The following is a 20627-nucleotide window of genomic DNA, read 5'->3' on the forward strand; positions in this document are numbered from 1 at the left end:
TTGATTGGTTTACTGGATTGTCTCCATCCTTTTTGATTGGCCAAAGTAATTACTTTGGTTTTGGTTTTGGTTTTACGACACTTGATTGAAACTCGCTAGAAAAACAAGAAGTATAAAACGCCACCAAGTGTCTCCATGACTGCTCCATAAGCAAAGATAGACAGCTTTGAAAACCTTAACTACACTGTACACTGTATTAAAGATCACAATTTAAACTAACATTACCTTTATCAAATGTGTGTCTTTAATACATTGTTACTTCGTTACTTTTATTGTTAACGACAAAACATAACCAGGCACCCAATTGCGTTTGTTAAAATACCTGTACATGTACAATGTAAGTATGCATCTCATAACATGTACTTGTGATCCCGGACACAAGTGTGATTTGCTGTGGTAAACATAGAACAGGAAAGTTCCACCTTAGAGTCCACATGCATGAATTCATGACACTACATGTATGTTCAGTGAAGACCAAACACACCTTTCTTCTGTGGTGGTTTTTGTGGTCTTTGATTTGCCGTTATGTCCACAGCAGGAGGGCCCCTCGACTTCATTCTTTTATTGACTTCAGACAAAGCAGTTGTCTTTGATTCCACTTCACTAAAACCTAACAAGAATCAAGTGTTGATTCAGAAAAGCAGAATTTGTACATCAACCAAAGCAAAAACTACAATGTGATCCATAAAAAGAAAAAACATACAGTTATACTACACAACTCTAGTCAAATAAAATTACATTAAACTTATCAACAAGATGAGCTTGGGATTAGAGTGCCTGAAAGACATTCTGGACATGCTTGTGCACAAAGAATAAGGGGGGAGATGGTAGCCTACCAGAGTCCACCACCTGGCACCTGTCATACTGACGCAGTAATCAGTGGAATACTTGCCAATCCACCCCTGCCAGTGGGAGTGGTGGGAGGTCCCAAAAAATCACAAGCGAAACCAGTGAGCACACTAGATTAAAGATCCGCAACAATCTGCAACGTTGAGCATGTGAGCCACCCAACACTCCTGGCAAGCAATGCCTCGATTATTACTAATTTGCCCAAATTTCATTTAGCCACATTTTAAGTTCAAATAGTAATTATTGTTTAAGAAATTTTTATTATTACCTTTATAAGCAGGTGCAGCTGGAGCAGAACCCACTTTTCTTTTTGATATTGCAGTTCTCATAGGAATGTCTTCCTCAATGGTATAAGTATCCCCAGCTGTAGCATCTGAAGATAACCCTTCTATGGGAAGTGAGATACTTGAAGAGATATTCCCTGTGATAAAAAGCAAGTTAGAAATTAAATTCTTGGAAATAGGTATTAAATACTGACAGTAATATACCAAACATGTATTTACCCAGGGGTGTATAAGATGACCTTACATGAGCTCAAAATAAGCTCCCAAAATCACCCTCGACTTATACATGGCTCGAAAATTTAAAGGCAAGTTCCAGCTAAAATAAATATTAATTTATTCAAAATTAGAAGAATTATTGTCTTCAGTGTAATGAACACAGTGGAACAGGTTGGCTTTTCATTTCAATCACTTATGACTCTGAAAGCCAATGAAGTTTCCAAACGGAACATCATATTGATCAGTCCAAAATTCTGATTTCTACTCTGCTTCCCAGATTGAGTAGAAATTAGAAAAGTGTCCCAATTGATGTCCAGCTTGACATCCAATCGGTGATCCGATTGCTGCTAACAAAACCAATCACAGTGGTCTTGTCGTGACACTCGTGTAACTGGCTCGCCGCCACGACACAAAAACAGTGAAGGGGAAACAACCACTATAAAAAACAATCCACAAACACGCCTTTTCTGCTACACAACCACAACACTACGGCCTACAGCACACAAGCGCAGGAAAACATGGCACATACACTGATTGACAATGCCGCTGACCACAACTGGCATCATAGATCTACTGTAAGAATGATGTGAAATATCTCTCACTTGGCAAGGAAGTAGCTGAACTTGTCCTTGATGCTTGCTCTTTTTGCTGTTTTATTCTCTCTTTCAATCTTGCAAGTGCATCTATAACCAAGCATAATAATTATGCTGAATAGTTATATCTGATTTGTGAATGAACAGGAAGGAGTGATAAACAATAAAAAGCTAACACCAGCTACCGTAATAACAATTTTGTATTGGAGTAGCCAACCAAGACAACAAAGTAATACAACAAGATAGTGATTCATTTCCAGTAGCAAGTACCATACTTATTGGCAACCCTCCAGAGATGTGCCACACAACTTGGTTACCGTACCTGAATTATTAGCTACAGCAGGTCTGTGTCCTAAGGCTGTTGTCACAAGAGGCTCATTCCTAGACAATCTAGGCACACCTCCTACTTCCAGCGAGTCATTGACAAAGCTAGTGGAAGAGGGAATAGTAGACAGAACACTTCCAAGATTCCTGACAGGTGATCTACGATCCAGTTGATTATTTGTACTGTAGATTGAAGAATATGCTGTTGTGACACTTGGCTGTTGCCTTCCAGATTCAGAAGGATGAGGGGGAAATTTAGATAATGGAGGGCTTCTCGAGATTCCACCATTAGTTATCCCAGAGATGACATCCTTCGATGGTGGAGACTGAAGATTGGGATGCACATGCACAGGAGGTCTGCTTGGCAAATCAGTTGATCTGTATTTATTCTGAAAAGACAAGTAAACAATTAACTGTTAAAAGTTACTATCAAATGGACCCAGCTTGATATGAAAGGATGAGACTGCCTAAGATGTACATGTATCTAAGGCATTATTAATGGTTATATTAATGGTTCTCCTAAAGTGCAATGCAGGGGACAGATGTTTCTGCTGAGAGGAACAAAGCAAATTTTGTACAGTTTTGTCCATCAGAGTGGAGATCTATGAAATTCCCAATACAAGAAGAATAATTTATCTTTTCTCATGACATTGTACTTTTACATTGGAAAGTCAAAGTTGTTTTGAAAAACCAGGAAGGAAAAGTGAGGGAAAATAAAAGTGTAACACTCAAAAGGAAAATTTAAACACAAGCAAAGTTACAGTAAGTCTTCAGGCCATGAAAGTTTCGTCAACAATGACAAATGTAATCATTTTATTTTCTCCCCACCACTGAAAAATCAGATGTTTGTCTTGGGTCATTTTCATGCTCTCCCAGCTCAGATGCTGATGTTGTAGCCAGACCAAAGCGATTCGGTCGCAGGTCATATCTTGCAACTCTGCCGTATCTCTGCCTCTGAGAGAACACCTCTTGAAATGGAACATCCAGGTCATTATTTTCTTCAATTTCAGCATTGAGACCAGCATTTGCTTCATTTATTCTGGCTTCAGCAGCTTGAAGCTGTTAACATAACACAACAAAAGTTAACTGAGACGTTGCAAGGTGAGGAAAATACAATAAATGAAGCATACCTCATAATAAACTTGTAGGAATAGTGAACAATAGGTCCCATTTTCAGCTGTCGGTAACCTGTCAGTCAACAGGTTACCGACACATTACCAACAGTGTTAAGTAGACCAAAACTTGACCGAAAACAGAGTCAAATCTTTTCCACTTGAAAACAGTAAATAGAAATCTGTCAATCGTCGCCCTATTGTGCCAGAACAAACACTCGTTGTGTCAGAACAATAGTGCAGCCACGACACATCACGATTATTCAAGATGGCTGCACCCGGGAAATTTGAAAGCCACAACAACCATTGGAAAGTTCAGAGTCCTGAAAGTAGAATTAGGTTCTACTTTTTGTGCAACTTGTCTCGCAACGATTTTGGCCCATGCAGGGTTTGTTACACTGTGAAATGTTTCGTGCAACTTGTCCCGCCACGGTGTCGCCAAAACATTGCGAGAAAAGTTGCACGAAACGTTTAAATTTTTCAGGAGATTGAAAAAAAAGCCCTTCATCAGCTTTTGATCAAACCCTGTTCAAGTTGGTGGAAAAATACTGAGCTACAAGAAATCTTAAAATGTGTTGCTTGATGAAACAAGGATGAGATAGCAGTATCCCTTTAAATTACACTTGATTTGAGATTGTGAGACAAAATGTTTTCCAGTTGAACAGAACCTTAAAACAATTGAAAATAAACATACTCAAGACACACTAGGTAAATATTTTTGGATCGATGATATTTTTAAACAACGGTGTCTTTCGTTAAGAGCTCCCTAGAACAGTAAATAATGTCCTCGTTTCCTAATTCTCGCACCAGTAAGCACAAAGTTGGCCACCTGTGAGCTCCTTAAATGTGGAAACCAACGACACTACACTCACCGCAGACTTAACTTCCCCGACATTTTCCCACGCCGCAGCCAAGTCTAAAAGAAATTATTAGCAACGCGTTATTCTTGTTTGATGAGTAAAATGCAAGATACGTAAATTTATGAAGAATATATAAGAGACTTGAGCCAGGAATTTTTGTCCAGCAAAAATAATAATGTAAACATATCAATTTATGATCAGTACAATACCGTAATAAAAGCGATCAGATTACTTTCAAAGGAAAACAAAAGTGAAAATAAGACATCATATTAGTCAATGAAACAACTGTCGGGTTTGAAATATTACCTGAAAAAGAAGACCGGTATTTTCCTTCCCTTGGCAGAGGACCACGCTGAACTGGAATGGGATCCACGATGCGGCGACCACGAAACATGGTCGACGAAGCCATCGAAGGACACAACAAACTTTGCTCTCGTGATCACCAAAGAGAAAGTAACCACAACAAACCAGCTTCCGCCATAACAGTCAGCTTTTGCAATTCCGAAGAAATTTTGCCATTAGTAGGAAGCCCTTAACTGTTTCAGTCACAAAAGGATTCCCAAGTGTTCTTGGCATATAAGTCCTTTCAAGCGAGTTTAAATCATGCATCTATTTCAGGCAAATGACTCCAACAACAGCCCGCCATTTTTTTGTTTTCAGGGCAATGCAATGTGGGTAATTGTGAGCGCGTAGGGTCTCATGGGTCTGTCTGAGCTCTCCGGGAAATGAGGTCAGGAAATGAGCAAGTGACAAGTGGCCGGGGAACCGGCAAAAACAAACATGAGATACAAGCGGATCTGACTTGAATGAATATGTCAGCACTGAAAAACTGCTTCTTTTTAAATTTTAATTTTCTTTTATGTATATATTTTTTACTCATAATTCTTGAAGTAAACTCTTTCACTGCTGACTTTTGTATCGTCGGTATACCCCATAACTGCTGCATTTTTCCGCAACATAGCACACCAGAGAAACCACTCTCAAAGAATGAACTATATCTTTCGTTCTATTGTCGCTAAATATTACGATAATATTTAAAAGAGCCCATTTCGCAACATCATAGGAAACGTCAAGTAAAATATAACTTCAAACTGACGGGCTTGTATCTCATGCTTGACACCACCTTTTGTGTTTTGTTCTTTCTAAACAATAGAGGAACCAATAGGGTATTTTTTGTCATTTGGAGAGAGTGAGGTCCGTAAGAGAATTGGAGACATGCAGATTTGTTCAATTCGTTAATATGAAATGTTTGATTGAATTGAGAGCAAAAACAGCTTAAATTTAAAACAGGAATTAAATGTGAAATGGTGTAAGTTGTCAAATAAGACGACCACAAAATGGTCTGGTCAGACCGATTTTGATTAACTCGAGCAAGAGTTACAGGTTTTTACGAAGTGTAAAGATGCCCAGCAGTCGGGGAGGGTCTTGAATAGACTAAATGCCCGGTAACCCAAACATTTCAGCCGGAAGCTATAATCCTCGCAGTTGTGAACGCAATTTTAGACTTCAGGACTTCATCGGCCTCACCATTTTTATAGGTTAGCTATAGGTTTAACTCCCTGAAGGCGTTAGACCGTACCTGAAAAATATTGGAAAAAGAAAAGAAAAAGACTATAAATTATTTGCTGGTTAGATCCCAAGATCCGGCTCTTCGATCTAGTTCAGCGGGCCCCTGTCTTGACAAAGGACGAAACATCACTTTTGTACGTCCAGTCAGACACCAAGTACAATTTATTCACGCTCAAGTAATATTCATTATCCCGTGCGATGACTTATATCTATAATGTCTGGTCAATTTGCTGATGGATGGAAGTGTGCACTGGTTAATCCACTTTTGGACTTATGGACCCATCAGTAATCTTCAGTGTGTTTCTAGGTAAGTATATATAGGAAGGGCTGTATTCCAAAAGATTCAGATGGAAGCATGCTCCAGAATCACATCTAACCAGTTTTTCCGTGACTCATTATATCGCGCTGGCCACAGCACTGACTGAACGGCTTTGCTGAAAGTTATGAATGACATCATGCTTGCTATTGACTCAAAATGTGTCACGCTCCCTGTGTTATCGTTTGTTTGTTATTTATTTGTTTAAGCAGTTTGGATCTTAGCGCCGCGTTTCACACTGGCAACCATGAGATCCTTGTTAATCCGTTGCAAAACACAGTTGGGCTTCGGGGGACAGTTCTGAACTGGTTTAAATCATATCATTTGTCTAATAGAAGTCAGCGGATATCTATCAGTGGATTATTTTCTGGTTGCTTTAATCTCGATTGCGGGGTTCCCCAAGGCTTTTCTTTCTTCTCTTATTTATTATCTATTCATCTCAATTGTTTAACGTTATAGAAAAACAGCTACCATGTGTTCATTGCTTTGCTGACGACGCGCAACTTTATGTAAGTTTAAAACCAGATGGCCAAATCAGTCAAGATGCCGCAATGCATGGGCACTATGGAAAGGTGTGTTGCAGATATTCGAAGATGGATGATCAATAGTATAGACTCCTACTTAATGGTGACAAAACTGGGATTTTACTAATTTGAATTCAATATCAGCTAAATAAGTTAGATTCCCGGGGTTAGATTGCAGCAGTTGTTTACGTGTAGGTGATAATGACAAATGGTCTGTTGCGCTAGAAATTTAGGTGTCTGGTTCGATGAAAACATGTCCTTGTCTCCACACATCACCAAGGCATGTGATGGGCAGTTGATTGTTCAGTCAGACTACGAAGCTATAAAAAGAGCCGTATACGTACCTAAGAAATAGAGAGAGCAAGACGTATTTGAACGAGAGGTGTAAGATCGACCCGAAAACACCAAATAAAGCAGTGAAATAGCAATAGTGTTGAGAAGTCTTTCTTCCCCCAAAAGATTTCCTTCAACGCATGTGGCAGTGCGTTTATTCACTTGCATGATATCAGAAAGGAAAGGAACTTTATTTAAGTGTCTAGTCGTTCTAGCACTGAAATTAACAATTAACTCAAATCAAGTCAAATGTTGGTTTTTGAGGAGAGGGGAAACCGGAGTACCAGGAAAAAACATTTCATTGCAGAGTAGCTAACCAACAAACTCACCCTAAATATGACGCCGAGTCTGGGAATCGAACCCGGGCCACTTTGGTGGGAGGCGAGTACACTAATCACTGCGCCATCCCTGCACCCCTTAATTAAGTAATATCTATCTGTGGAGAGTTTGCGTTTAACATAGCCTGCACGCAGGCGGTTGGATGGTCGAAAAACCGGAATTCGTAATGAGGTCGCCATCTTGGATTCGCGCGGCTAGGTATGGGCCGGGTTGAGGGTCGACAAAGCGAGCGAGGGGAGGGGGGCTCTTCCCACTCCCCACCCAGTTGTTTTGTCACGGGGCCCAGACCTATCCCACGCTCTTCCAATATGGCGTCTGATAGTGTTTCGTGGCGACACAACAACTACCGCCTGCAAGCAGGCTACGTTTAATAGTGCATGCCCTTATTACTTCTGGGCTTGATTATTGTGATAGCTTAATGCATGTAGGGGCTACCAAATGTGCAAATCTCCAAATTTCCAAAATGCTACTGCTAGACTTATTATTGACATGCCAAAGTTCTCACACGCACATAATTCCAGCTCTCTACGAATTCCATTGGCTTCCCATTGCCTATCGAATCAGGTTTAAGATTTAATTCTTACTTTTGAGTCAATTTATGGATCAGCGCCAGCTTATCCTAGTGACTCGATAAAGGTCAGGCACAAGAGCTCATACGCATTACGCTCGAATAATAGCCTGTTATTATCAGTTTCACGGAAGATAATGCTCCCAACACTTGGTGGCAGGTCTTTCAGGGCCTGTTCACATGGAGGTGGGGGACCCCGGGTAGGTAAGGTACCCGCCTCGGTGGGGCAACCCATCTCGCCATACAATCCCTCTTTTTTTCATGATTGTGTTCACATGAGACGTGGGGTACCTCACCGAGGCCGGTTACCCGATCAGCCAGGCCGGGTAACCCGCTTAGGTGGGGTGAGTTTTCTCCATGTGAATTCTTAGGGTGGGGTACCCCGCTTGACTGGGGTGATGTTCATTCGGGCATTTATCTTTAGTTTGAACATTTGGAAACCTGACGCCAGCGCTCCGGGGCTTTTCACATTGCATGTGAAGGCTCCTTTTTTTTCACTACGTGATGGCGGGGTAGCTCACCTACCCGGAGTGCCCCACTTCCATGTGAACAGGCCCTTACTTTATGGAACAGCCTGCCGCCTCCCGGCTGGTCTGCGTGCTGTTACGACACTCGGTGCTATTAAAAGCAAACTATGGCCTCAAACTTTCCCAAAATCTTCAATGTGAGAGGCGCGGTGGCCTCATGGTTAGAGTGCTCGACTCCAAATCGAGTCCAAATCCAAATCGAGTGGTCCGGGTCTGTTTCTGGCCGGGAGCATTGTGTTGTGTTCTTGGGCAAGACAATTTGCCCTCACGGTGCCTCTCTCCACTGACCCAGGTGTATAAATGGGTACAGGCGAAAATGCTGGGGATAACCCTGGGATGGACTAGCATCCCATCTAGGGGGGAATAAAGAAATACTCCTAGTCGCTTCATGCTACTGAAACCGGAGATAAGCGCCGGCCTGATGGGTCTTTCTAGGCTCGTAACAGAGGTTTTTGTGAGCGTTACAGTTATGTGTATTTGGGTGGTCTCGAAAACGGGATGCTCGTTCCTCGAGGTACTCGGTTACTCTGAGGCAAGACTTAACTGATTAGAGTGTCATGTAAAGTGCTAGGTTTATACCCCATAGGAACCATGTGAACGTTAGCCCTACTAATGGAAATGGACCCACAAAAGGGTGACACAAGGACAGAGAAAAACTCTGACCAGGGTGGGCCATCGCCGGGGTTTGAGCGTGACTGATGCCGGAGAAGTGTGATTTTATCGGCGAGATGTGAGGTAAGCTAGAAATTACTTCCAGCATTTCCTTTATTTACTGTAGGTACGAGTGACACCCGAGAAGTTGAGAAGTCACTTAAATCGCATTCAATCAGGCAAATAACCACACAAGCATCACAAGCTGCTCCCGGGTTAGCTGTGTAAGTTATTCTGAGGCAATGCCCCCCGTTAAGTAACAGCGGTGCTCTCCAATCTATCTTTACAAAATTGGTCGCCTTTAAGAAGGAGGATGCGGAAGTGACAAAAGTTGAGGATAAGGTGCTGAAGAATGCCCCGACGGCTCGCTATGCACGGAAAGAGCCCCTCTTATCTATTCTCCGCCCCGAGGGGGTGTTAAGGTGGTCAGCCATCTCAACGTTCGCGAAAAGTGTTTAAGTGCTTTGCTCAATTGTGGTCAGTTTCACCACATTGCAAGATTTTGTGGCAAAAAGACTTAGTTGCGGGACGGTGAGCTCGGTTCTAGTATTTCAGGAACTGTTCGTAGTAGAATTACAACTTGCCCTCTGGCGTGATAACGTTTTGTGCTTTAATAAAGGTTTCAGTTTGCAAATACAGGCGTTCAGTGTGTTAGAACCTTGCCCGCTGAGGGTATCGTATGGGTTTTCGGGATGTACGTTGGCTTCTACTTTTAATTCCTGGGCCCTGGAAGATGACGTCGCAAGCGATTGTCAATGATGGCATTCGTTGTTGCTTCGACTTGTCGGGAAATGGCAATCATCTTCTCTAGCTACAGGCCTGGGTCGGGGGGAAGTCGACTTACCGCGAACTCCCAGCCGGTGCTTACTCGTTTCTTTCGGTTCCGTTTGTTTCTAGTTACATTCGACATGTTCGAGAGGGATGGTTGATCTGGGGGGATCTTTTCGCCCTGCCGAAGTGCAGCAATCGGTCGCGGAGAGAAATCCAGTGGATCCGGTCAGACGGAACCCCGACGCCACTCTAGAGGAGGTGATTGACGTACGTGTTGTGTTGTCAAGCATTCAACGAGTTTTATCGGGGGAACATTCATCTGTCAGCGAGGTGAACTTTCGGGTTATTTGGTTTGGGGTGAGGTTTGAGGATTGGGGAACTTAAGGATAGGGGGCGTATGAATGGGGATCCAATTTGCGTCTCGGACCCGAGAGTCTCTGGGGAAGCGAGACAGGGATCGCTTATCCCATACCTTAATGCTAATTAAGTCAGAGGAAGGGACGATGCACTATTCCCACCAGACCTACTACCCCCAAACTTGTAAGAAACACTATCCTGGGTACCAGAGGTTCTGTGGCGGCACGCTTTTTAGAACGACCGGCGAGTGTTTATATGAAGCAAAGACGGCGAGAAGGCCTCTGGAAATGATACAGGAGCCCACCAAAAATGGGTCGTAATTTCATGATACGCTATCACGAATATATGCAAATTAGAGTCATACGTTATTCTTTAAAAATTGTAGACACTGTAGATATTTGTTCCCATTGTAGACAGTGTAGATAGCTGTTCCTACTGTAGACAGTGTAGATAGTTGTTTCTACTGTAGACACTATAGGTAGCTGTTCCTACTGTAGACAGTGTAGATAGCTGTTCCCATTGTAGACAGTGTAGATAGCTGTTCCCATTGTAGACAGTGTAGATAGCTGTTCCCATTGTAGACAGTGTAGATAGCTGTTCCTACTGTAGACAGTGTAGATAGTTGTTGCTACTGTAGACACTATAGATAGCTGTTCCTACTGTAGACAGTGTAGATAGCTGTTCCTATTGTAGACACTGTAGATAGCTGTTCCCATTGTAGACAGTGTAGATAGCTGTTCCCATTGTAGACAGTGTAGATAGCTGTTCCTACTGTAGACAGTGTAGATAGCTGTTCCTACTGTAGACACTGTAGATAGCTGTTCCTACTGTAGACAGTGTAGATAGCTGTTCCTACTGTAGACAGTGTAGATAGCTGTTCCCATTGTAGATAGTGTCGATAGCTGTTCCCATTGTAGACACTGTAGATAGCTGTTCCAATTGTAGACAGTGTAGATAATTGTTCCTACTGTAGACAGTGTAGATAACTGTTCCCATTGTAGACAGTGTAGATAGCTGTTTCTAAAGTAGACAGTTCAGTTTAGTGTACATGAGAAGTAGCCGACTCTTTCTTTTAACGCATTTGCATATATTCGTGATAGCGTATCATGAAATTACGACCCAAAAATGGTAACATAAAATAGAGCCAGACCCCGTGAGTATGTCCTCGAGGGGGATGCCATGAGAGGAAACTGGAGCGAGTGTGTATTTTCGAAATGAGCAATGGATGGTCCTTGAGACGGTTTGTAGTAGTGATGCAGTGACATACTATTGTACTGGAGATTCAATCTGTGACAAGTGGTCACAAGTCACTGGATTTGGGTCTTCTCAGCGCTTAGTGGCATTTAAAATCGTTGTCGGCGTAGGATTGTCCCTGACCAGTTAAATGGGCAATATAAAAAGCCACAGCTGTGTGCTCCGTTTATAACTTTAATTCACGGAGACAAGAATCGATCTTACCGCACCACGGCGTCCTTGACAAACACAACCATAGACTAGGAATCTGTGTTCGTTTCGCTCTGAGAAGGATCGATCAATGGCGGTACAAGCTTCTTGCATGGAGCTTGCGCTCGAAGGGGAGAGACTTTGCAAGGCTGGCGATTGCCGAGCCGGAGTAAGCTTCTTTGAAGCGGCTGTTCAAGTCGGGACCGAGGATTTGAAAACATTGAGTGCGGTTTACAGCCAATTAGGAAATGCTTACTTTTATCTTCAAGAATACGAGAAGGCTTTGGAATTCCACAGGCATGATTTAACGTTGGCCAGAACTCTTGGAGACAAGGTCGGCGAGGCCAAAGCCAGCGGAAATCTTGGGAATACATTGAAGGTTTTGGGAAAGTTTGACGAGGCAATAGTTTGCTGCACGCGGCATCTTGATATCTCTCGCGAGCTCGGAGATAAGGTAAAGAAGTTTCCTAAAAGTTGGTTACTATTGAAATTCTTTCCGAGAAATTAATAACCCGTAATCTTGATGTAAATTCTACTTTTTTCACATATCAGACAAAGATCTAGCTATATCGTTCATTTGTTCAAACGTGACAATACAGTCTAAGGTCAACGTTGCTAGAAAATTCAGAAATTACTGAAATTAGGATAATTTACTCGTCGTTTTCATTGTTTCGAAATAAAACGGCTCCTCTATTTGTAACCTCTGGGTATTTAACGCGTCATTTTTGTGTCTACATTTTACCAATCGACTAACAGTTTGCGGTTTTTGTATACAGGGTATGTAGCGCCAAAAGGTTAAAATACTTAAGCCGTGTGCGTGTCGAGTAACTGATTAAGACGAATTGTAAGCGCGTTCTAATTAGTGTCCAAATAATTAACGATTTCGTCGATCTCTCCACTTCAGTATCGTTTTTATCAAAGTTGAAAATAGTCGAATATGCCAATACAGGAGCCGAGAGTATTTTGGGAGCTAGCCGGCGAAGATTTTGCCATTGCGCTTTTCAAGTTCTTTTTTTCGTTCGATAATTAGTTGAAGTGGTTTGAATAAATCTGGTGGTTCTATGGAGAAATAGGGATTCCAGTATTAAAGATGAGATAGTTTGATTCGTATTGGTTCAACAGCGAATTGTTATCCCCACTATTCTCTGGAAAAGGAAATACCGCTTTCATCACATAGTACAGTGATATGGGCAAATTAGACAAAAAGAGTAAATTATTTGGCTTGTCAGACCAAGTGAATGAAATGGGTGATGTAGCAGCTGATCCAAAACTGATTGCATGGTTTGCTGTTTTTAATTTCCTGATAAGAATATCGAGGCATTAGACTTTTTCTGAGTAAATGTTTTCGTTGCACAGTTCGAAAGTGTACTTTAAATGTCGATGACATCAATGAAATCAAACAGTTTCGTACGGGAAGCATTTTACCTTTACAAAAAATGAAAACATTACAAATTAAAACCTTTTATTTTTTGGAGGAAACGCAGGGTTAGAGTTCTCTAATCGTCTAGTTGCATGATGTAAGCTTTGATGTGAATTTAGTCATGTTTTCCGCTTTTGTTTACCTTTAGTTACGAAAATATGTAGATTTGAGATCTAGAAATAATGATGTATCTTTGACAGTTCTCCAGGGGTCTGATGGACTCACGACATAGTGGTTTCATCTTTCCTAAAAAAAATTCCTTGGTAGCCTTAATTGCATCTTTTGTTTAGTCTTTGAGTGGATTCCTCTCGTAGGATTGCCAAAAACTCGGTTTTCACGGTTGGATGACAGTTTCACAGTTATTTATTTGCAAGAATGTAATAATTATTTTCTGGGTCATCTTAAATATTACTTTTAAAAATTTGAATAGTTTTGGTAATGCTAACTCACAAAATAAATTCGCTCCTTATGCAGCTTTATTACAGCTAATTATTGTGACAGCTTTGTTTTATATATTTGCTCACGTTTCCTTTAACATGTTTAACACGCCATTGTTAATTTTCATTAGGAAAAAGATTCTTCGCTTTTTTTAAATCAGCCATTTTTTTATTGCTAACAGATTTCACAGATATAGCTTATCAAATACTAAGCCCACTATTTTTAGGTTGACTCGGTCAAAGGCAAGCGTGGCATTTCATAAGGCGTAGGCAAATTTAAGAAATTTACTTTTGTTTTAGCATCTTAATTATCAGCAAATTTATTTACTGTCCAACTTATCACTTACTATTTTTCTTTTTGTTCAATGAAAATTAATGATGCAGTATTCAAATGCGTGAGAGGGGAAATAGGTCTTTTTTCCCTTTAGAAACTAACTTTGAGAGAAACACTTCTTACTTTCAGTTATGAGACATTCTTAGGGTTTTTTTTTCAAACAACAGACAGGACCTCAAATTATCATGGACATTTATTGGATAGGGACCATGGGGAAATGCAACTGGGACACTTTCTCCAATAAAAAGGTCCCAGCAAAAATGAAAATACAGAACAATGGACCACCAGAGTTCCCCCTTAAGTTAAGATTCCTTGTCTGAAATGAAAGAAAGATAGTCCACAACACCATAGACCCATACTAAAAGAAGGTTTTATTTAACTATAATTTATATTTTAATACCTTTTCAAAGTAAGGCATCAGCAAAACATTTAAAGACAAGTTTGCAACTTAGGTGATGTTTAGTAACATTATTGTCATTAGTAACGGCAGTACCCAATGGTTTGCTCTGTAACCTCTGGTGATCAGACCATCCTTTTGTCAGTCTTACCAAGATTTTGGAAATTCTTGCTGGGGGACCATTTTGAATAAGTCCTGAAAATTTGGAGATAAATGCATTGAATTTGTGTTGAGTGTAATAAATTATGCAATTTACTTTAGGTGCTTTTGCACTCAGTACACAAAAATGCTTTAACCCTTTGACGTCCAAACCTGCCGAAACCAGCCAGACTTAGTGTTTTACTCTGTCTAATGCCAGACGATTTTACTCGTCAATGGGGAACCCCCAGGAGTCAATGGGTTAAACTTTCCCATTTTGCCTCTAATTTTTGACTACCACTCAATCTTGTGGTTCTTTTGGTTTGTCAAATACCTCTTGGTTCTTTTTTTTTATGTCTATTTCGCTTCAGATTGGTGAGGCTAGAGCTTTGTATAATCTGGGAAATGTTTATCATGCCAAAGGGAAGCATTTTGGACGTAACTTTCACCAGGATCCTGGGGAATTTCCTGAAGAAGTGCGCTCTGCTCTCGAAAGAGCTATTGAATTCTATGAGTAAGTATTTAGGTGAAATTTAGAAAATTGGCTCCATCCCAGAAAAGCATTTCCATGTCTTCATTTTCATTTTGCTTACTTTTATTTTTTTCAAAAGATGCATTTTCAAACAAAAATGAATTAGATGGATGGGTTTTCAGTGTTTGTACATCTGTCATTAAAGGGTCCATCTGTGCAGAAAGATGATTGAAGGATTAGGTAATTTGCAATTTTTGAGGGCAAATTGGGATTAATAGTACTGTTGTTACAACCCAAATTGTTTATGAGCAGCTGACTGGAATTTAAAGGTTAGGCCCCAGTTGTTTGAAGGGTGGATAGCGCTATCCACTGGATAAATGACTATCCAATGGATAACTCAATTAATTTTGCTAGCATTTATCAGCTGGATAGTGATTTATCTGCTGGATAGCGTTATCCACCTTTTGAGCAACTGAGGCCTGGTGTTCTTGGGCTGACAAGTTGGGTTTTAAAAAGAGTTATGAGCGACTACTGCCGGTAAATGCCATCTGACAACTAAGTTATCACAATCATTTTGTGGTTATACCAAGGTGCTTAGGCTGTGAGTTATGTGGTATCTAGCTTGGAAATTTAGGGAAAATTTGGTCATTTCACCTTGCTGTTTACAAGAAAGAGACTGACTAAGAAACATATCAAAATGTAAAACCCACATGCAGAGTAATATGTTTTTGTTCGTTAAATGCATTGTTTTCTGTTGTAATCATTTTTAATGATGTTGACATAGCAGTAGCCTTCTCGTGTCAAAGGTTGAAACAGCTGCTGGCCAAAATCCCTTCATAGTTTTCGTAATTATCATAGTTGTCTTGCCTGGCTATATAGTTTTACTGATATTCACAGGTACAGTGTATTGCATTGTCATCATCGTTCTAGGACAACTTTTGCTGGAGCTTTTCAGGATACCAAAGGGATAATCTGGCATATTGCTTGATGTTAATTAGCTTTACTTTTGCATCGTATTTCATTCTCAGAGCAAATCTTGCAATTGTTAAAGAGCTTGGGGACAGAGCAGCCCAGGGAAGAGCTTGCGGCAATCTTGGCAATACCCACTACCTTTTAGGAAATTTTGAACTGGCCATTATGTTCCATGAAGAGGTATGCAAAGTGTATAGTTGTACCAAGATCATAGTTTTGTACCTATTTTGGGAATCTTCTGGTTAAAGAGGTGAGATGGCCTGTGGATTCAGACCGCAGACCAGTTGGCTCAATCGAGAGTGCACTGGTCTTTCTTGTGGGAGGTTGTCAGTTTGAATTGCACATAATTCCTTGGGAGTGTTCGACTTGGAAAGAATCTTGTAAATGGAGTTCTGATCAATGAGACCACATGTTATTAAATAACTACCTACTCAGACTGGTCTAGTCTCCCATGCGGACACTCAAATTCTCACTTTCAAATTTCCTGTGGGTGCTTCCATGTTGAATAGATGTAAAATGTTACGGTTGCCTTGTTGTTTTGACATCAAGAGCTTTTGTCCACAATTTATCATTCAAGGTGGTGGCACCCAGAAAATTTGAAAACAAAGACAGTCAAGTCATTGTGAAATTTGAACATTTATCTCGTGTACAAGTGCTTTCTTTGAAAAAAGTTCAAACCATTTGGATCGTAAACATAACTTTCTATGGTATAAAGTTATTTTTGTTGGAATGGAAATGCCCTTTAATTTAGTAAGGTACATAAATCAATGGCGACTCACACTTGTCATGAGCTGACTTTAAAATACCCTTTAATTAAAAGCTTACAGTATCTTTAATTGATTTCTGTAATTCTTGGAACTCACAACACTTAATTGTCTTCATTATTAAAGCCCAAAGTTTAAATAAAAAAGATAAAATATGAGCGCATATAAAGCACGGAGAATGATACAAAATGTTTGCATTGTAACCATGCAGCTATTTACAGAGGAATTCTGGGAAGCCATCGATCAGAGAAAAACATGTCACTAAACCCCATGGACAAACACGCCACGCAAGTAATGAAGGGCAGCAAAATAGTTGGCCATTTGCCTTGTGAGTTCTCCCAAAAAGCGAGGTATCTTCTCAGTGCAGAGATCAGTGTTGAAGTGATCCGTTAAAGAATATTTTTTTATACTGAAGGTTTTGAGTGTTATTTGTGACCCAATACCATCCAGTTTACTCCCTCTGAAAGCAATGGTCTCGTATATAAGCCACATCCACGTTTTTGAGCCCAATATTTCGGCGCAAAGATGCGGCTTATACACAAGCTTTTATGGTACTTCGCACCCATTTATCAACCTGGGTCAATAGAGCGGTTTGGAGCAAAGTTTCTTGTCTGAGGAAACAGCATAGTGACTGATCTAAAACCTGAAACCCTGCGGTTAGAAGTTCAAAGCACTGACCAGTTACACCACCCTGCCTCCTTCTCTTTAAACTTAACAGGCCCTTATTAAAGTAATGAGGTTATTTCTTGCAGAGGTTAGCTATTGCTGAAGAATTCAATGACAAGCCAGCAGAAAGACGAGCCTGTAGCAATCTCGGAAATGCCCATGTCTTTCTGGGAGAGTTCGAGACTGCAGCAGATTATTACAAGTGAGATCTGTTTAAATCCCATCTACCACGTTCAAAATGAGCAAGTTTGCTTTGTCTCAGTATTCTCAGGCAAATTTAAAATGTGGTGGAGGCAGTGATAATGATGCAAGCGTAGTACATAAGATGATATATCAATAATAATTATTTTAATTTAAATGTTTTTGGGATGTTGACTTGGGAGGATAATTCTGATTGCACCTTGAAGGAGTCAAACATATGACTTTCAAATGATGATTATTATTAAATTTTCAACCTCGGATATAGTGATTGGTTCATTCAATTTTCGTTATCAGGTCATATTCCCTTTGACCTAACATGGAAACTGATTGTGTCAAGTGTCGCCAAGCTGGAAACTGATTTACTTAACTTCCAAGTGTCCAAGCCTTCAGAATTTAATGAACACTAAATAAAACAATAATAATATTATTCCATTTGTGCTTGTTGGATGTTAGACTGGTTATAGCCAACTCAGCCCTACACACCTTGTTGGCTATTTACCGTATCATATCCAATGCACGCTCATGGAATAATTGTAAAGTAAATTACATGTATAATTACTAATTCAGATGCTGTACTACTGAGTCAGAGGAGACTTGTTGGAGCTGGGATTTAAGTGGCAATTGTCTTTCTTTTCCGCTCTGAATCAAATTGTCAAAATATGTCATTTTGGCAGGATGTTTTAGTTATAGCTCATTGGCAAAACATCCAAACCAGTAATTATTTGAAGGTTAACTATACATAGTTATTATTTTTTTGTTTGCTTCGGTTCAAAACGTGAAATTTGTTTCGAAGAGTTCTGGTACTAAGCAAAATCATTTCATCAAGCTGAGGTTGACTTATTAGCTCCACTTGCAGAATTAGAAAAAAAACAGACAATTTCATATACATTACACACAGTCATGTCTTTCTTTGCAGGAGAACTCTTACCATATCTCGTGAACTGGGAGACAGGGCTATTGAAGCGCAGGTACAGTATATGCAGTACATTTGTAATAGAAACTGCTGAAGACCTACTTTTGAATATAATTATAATAATAGGCCTTTTTACAGATACGGCGGTCATTTTGATTTCTATTGTTTCGAATAGCTATTATGGGATGCCCAGGGGGCAAATACATATTAATTTGCCCCCTGAGCCATCCCGTAATATCTTCTGAAACAATAGAAATCAAAATGGCTGCCGTATATGCAAAAAGGTCTATTAAAGTGCTACTGTGATCAAAAAATGACCTCTCCTCTTTTCGTCAAATTTTGAAAATGAAATTTTAGGCTTTATTGGCGAGCGGAAGACTGATGGTCTGCCATTACTCATGCTCTTAACTGACTGGTAGGCTCCAAAGGCCAGGACGCCAAAGACTCCGTGCAATATGTGTGAATGTCTACAGCTGATTAAATATGCAAAACACCATCCATTCGCTTTGCATAACGTAATCAATTACTGTGTAAACACAAATTGAATTCTTAGTTGAGTCTCTGATGTCACCTTTTCCTCTATCTAGCTTCTAAAGATTTTAAACGTAGTAATGGCTGACCTTTAAATACAAAAATGACTCCAAAATTAAACAGTCTTCTGCTCAAAATAAAAGCTTAAAATTTCACAAGTAGAGTGTAAAGCAAATGCACTTTAGCTTGTTGTTTTCAGCCTTTCAAGTTCAAAAGTTGCATAGAGCTGGATGGTAGAGGGATAATTTGCTTTCTTAGGTCAAAAATCTTTCTTGCAGTGGTTAATTTGCCTTTTCAATTCATTAATTATTAAAAATTATCATTAATTATTAATTATTCTTAATTATTAATTATTTCATGTTTCAATCCTCACCAATGCAACACCAAAGTTTCCAGACTTTACAAACTAACCCCATAATTCGTTTGCTTTCTCATTCCCTGATGCAGGCAGGAAGAAAACCTGATGCAATTGTATCTTTGTAAAATATCAGTGCATTATTTATAACGGAAGTGCAGATGGCTGTCAAGCTGTAGTTCAATGCACAACACTTTGATAATCAGAACCAAGTGACAATTGAAACTAAAACCCAACATGATCAAAAACTCAAACATAGCTGGAAGCAGCCAGTTAGCTTTTTACAAAGAGTTGAATCAGGGCCTGGCCCCTGTAAGACAAAATGCAGTCCAATTGGTTGTAGCGATATTTGAACCCTGCGCAAATACATGCACAAAACCGATGCGGTAACCTTTAGATATACCACCTTCCTAAGTAGTCAATTTTGTGGTCAATGAGTCGGTATTTCCAAAACATTTCGATTGAATAGATTTTTACTTCCAACCTGAAAAACATTTGAAGCTTATACTGCTACCTGTTTTTTGCTGCAGGCATGCTACAGCTTAGGGAACACATTTACGTTATTGAGAGATTATGAACAGGCAGTGGACTTTCACACTAAGCATTTGGTTATTGCACAGGAGCTTGGAGATAGGTATGTATGTGCAAATTACTTTGATAAGAAAAATCGAGAGAGAGTAGCGATGAATGTCAACGACCAGTTCAATCAAAGAATGATTTATGGTGTCACAGAAAAGAGATTCAGGATCATGTAAATATGAGGATATTGACTTAATTAATTTGAGAGATATTGCCTTAAAGTCAATAATTCAAGATGAAAAAAGGGCGATTGTTGACCCAACTCTGGAAATTTGCTGGACCAATCAAAAGTCATTTTCTTCTTGTGGTTCAGAATCATCAAACCTGTTGATGGATCAAGCTATAAACCCACAACCCACCAGGCATCCTTCATGTCGTTTGTTTGTTTGTTTGTTTTTAAATCTAACTTCGAAAGACAGAGATGGTCCCTCGCACTTTTATCTGGGCAAGTTAAGCAATTGTCTCTTCTAGACACCTGCAAATTTCCTTAAATTGTCCAGGTAATTGCGGGGATCATCTCTCTCTTTCATCTGTAGCCCGCACTTTAAATCTACCTTCTTGAATCGGCGCGTCATCTAAGTCACATATGCTAGAAAGTTACCGGCAACAGGGCTCAAAGTTTATTTCTGGCTTTGGAAGCACTTGTGCTACCAGGTGTAAATGTCTAGGCGCACTGCCAAAATTTTAGGCGCACAGCTAAAAATTTTAGGAGCACAGCTTAAAATACTGGTGGCACCAAAAAATCAGAAAACTTCAGACGTTGTGTAAGTAATAATTTATTTGCATTATCTTTTATTTTGAACGATCCCTGT

At 40.0% G+C, this 20627-nt stretch overlaps 2 protein-coding genes and 1 long non-coding RNA gene across 6 annotated transcripts in view; 1 reads left to right on the plus strand and 2 right to left on the minus strand.

Moving 5' to 3' along the window:
• The window catches only part of LOC137993502 (centrosome-associated protein 350-like), a 65865-nt gene extending 60959 nt beyond the window's left edge, over positions 1-4906 (minus strand). For 3 of the 4 annotated variants that reach the window (XM_068839409.1, XM_068839408.1, XM_068839407.1), the window contains exons 1-7: positions 4545-4786; positions 4251-4294; positions 3095-3325; positions 2265-2655; positions 1952-2032; positions 1118-1270; positions 485-610 (exon numbers count right to left, since the gene is read on the minus strand). In XM_068839409.1, coding sequence (XP_068695510.1) covers positions 485-610; positions 1118-1270; positions 1952-2032; positions 2265-2655; positions 3095-3325; positions 4251-4294; positions 4545-4647 — 1129 coding nt within the window. In that variant the 5' untranslated portion in view covers positions 4648-4786. Of the gene's footprint in view, positions 1-484; positions 611-1117; positions 1271-1951; positions 2033-2264; positions 2656-3094; positions 3326-4250; positions 4295-4544 lie in introns of all 4 variants that reach the window. The other variant, XM_068839411.1, reaches the window with a different exon arrangement.
• Positions 4907-11399: 6493 nt separating this feature from the next.
• The window catches only part of LOC137993503 (G-protein-signaling modulator 2-like), a 31640-nt gene continuing 22412 nt past the window's right edge, over positions 11400-20627 (plus strand). Inside the window, exons 1-6 of the mRNA XM_068839412.1 lie at positions 11400-12090; positions 14734-14876; positions 15863-15986; positions 17323-17438; positions 18354-18405; positions 19767-19870. Of these exons, the coding sequence (XP_068695513.1) occupies positions 11728-12090; positions 14734-14876; positions 15863-15986; positions 17323-17438; positions 18354-18405; positions 19767-19870 (902 nt within the window). The 5' untranslated portion in view covers positions 11400-11727. The remainder of the gene's footprint in view (positions 12091-14733; positions 14877-15862; positions 15987-17322; positions 17439-18353; positions 18406-19766; positions 19871-20627) is intronic.
• The window catches only part of LOC137993504 (uncharacterized), an 8830-nt gene continuing 2492 nt past the window's right edge, over positions 14290-20627 (minus strand). Inside the window, exon 3 of the long non-coding RNA XR_011121880.1 lies at positions 14290-14419. This is a non-coding gene — a long non-coding RNA (uncharacterized lncRNA). The remainder of the gene's footprint in view (positions 14420-20627) is intronic.

The sequence above is a fragment of the Montipora foliosa genome, chromosome 2 (assembly GCF_036669935.1).
Source record: "Montipora foliosa isolate CH-2021 chromosome 2, ASM3666993v2, whole genome shotgun sequence".
NCBI classification, from domain to species: domain Eukaryota; kingdom Metazoa; phylum Cnidaria; class Anthozoa; order Scleractinia; family Acroporidae; genus Montipora; species Montipora foliosa.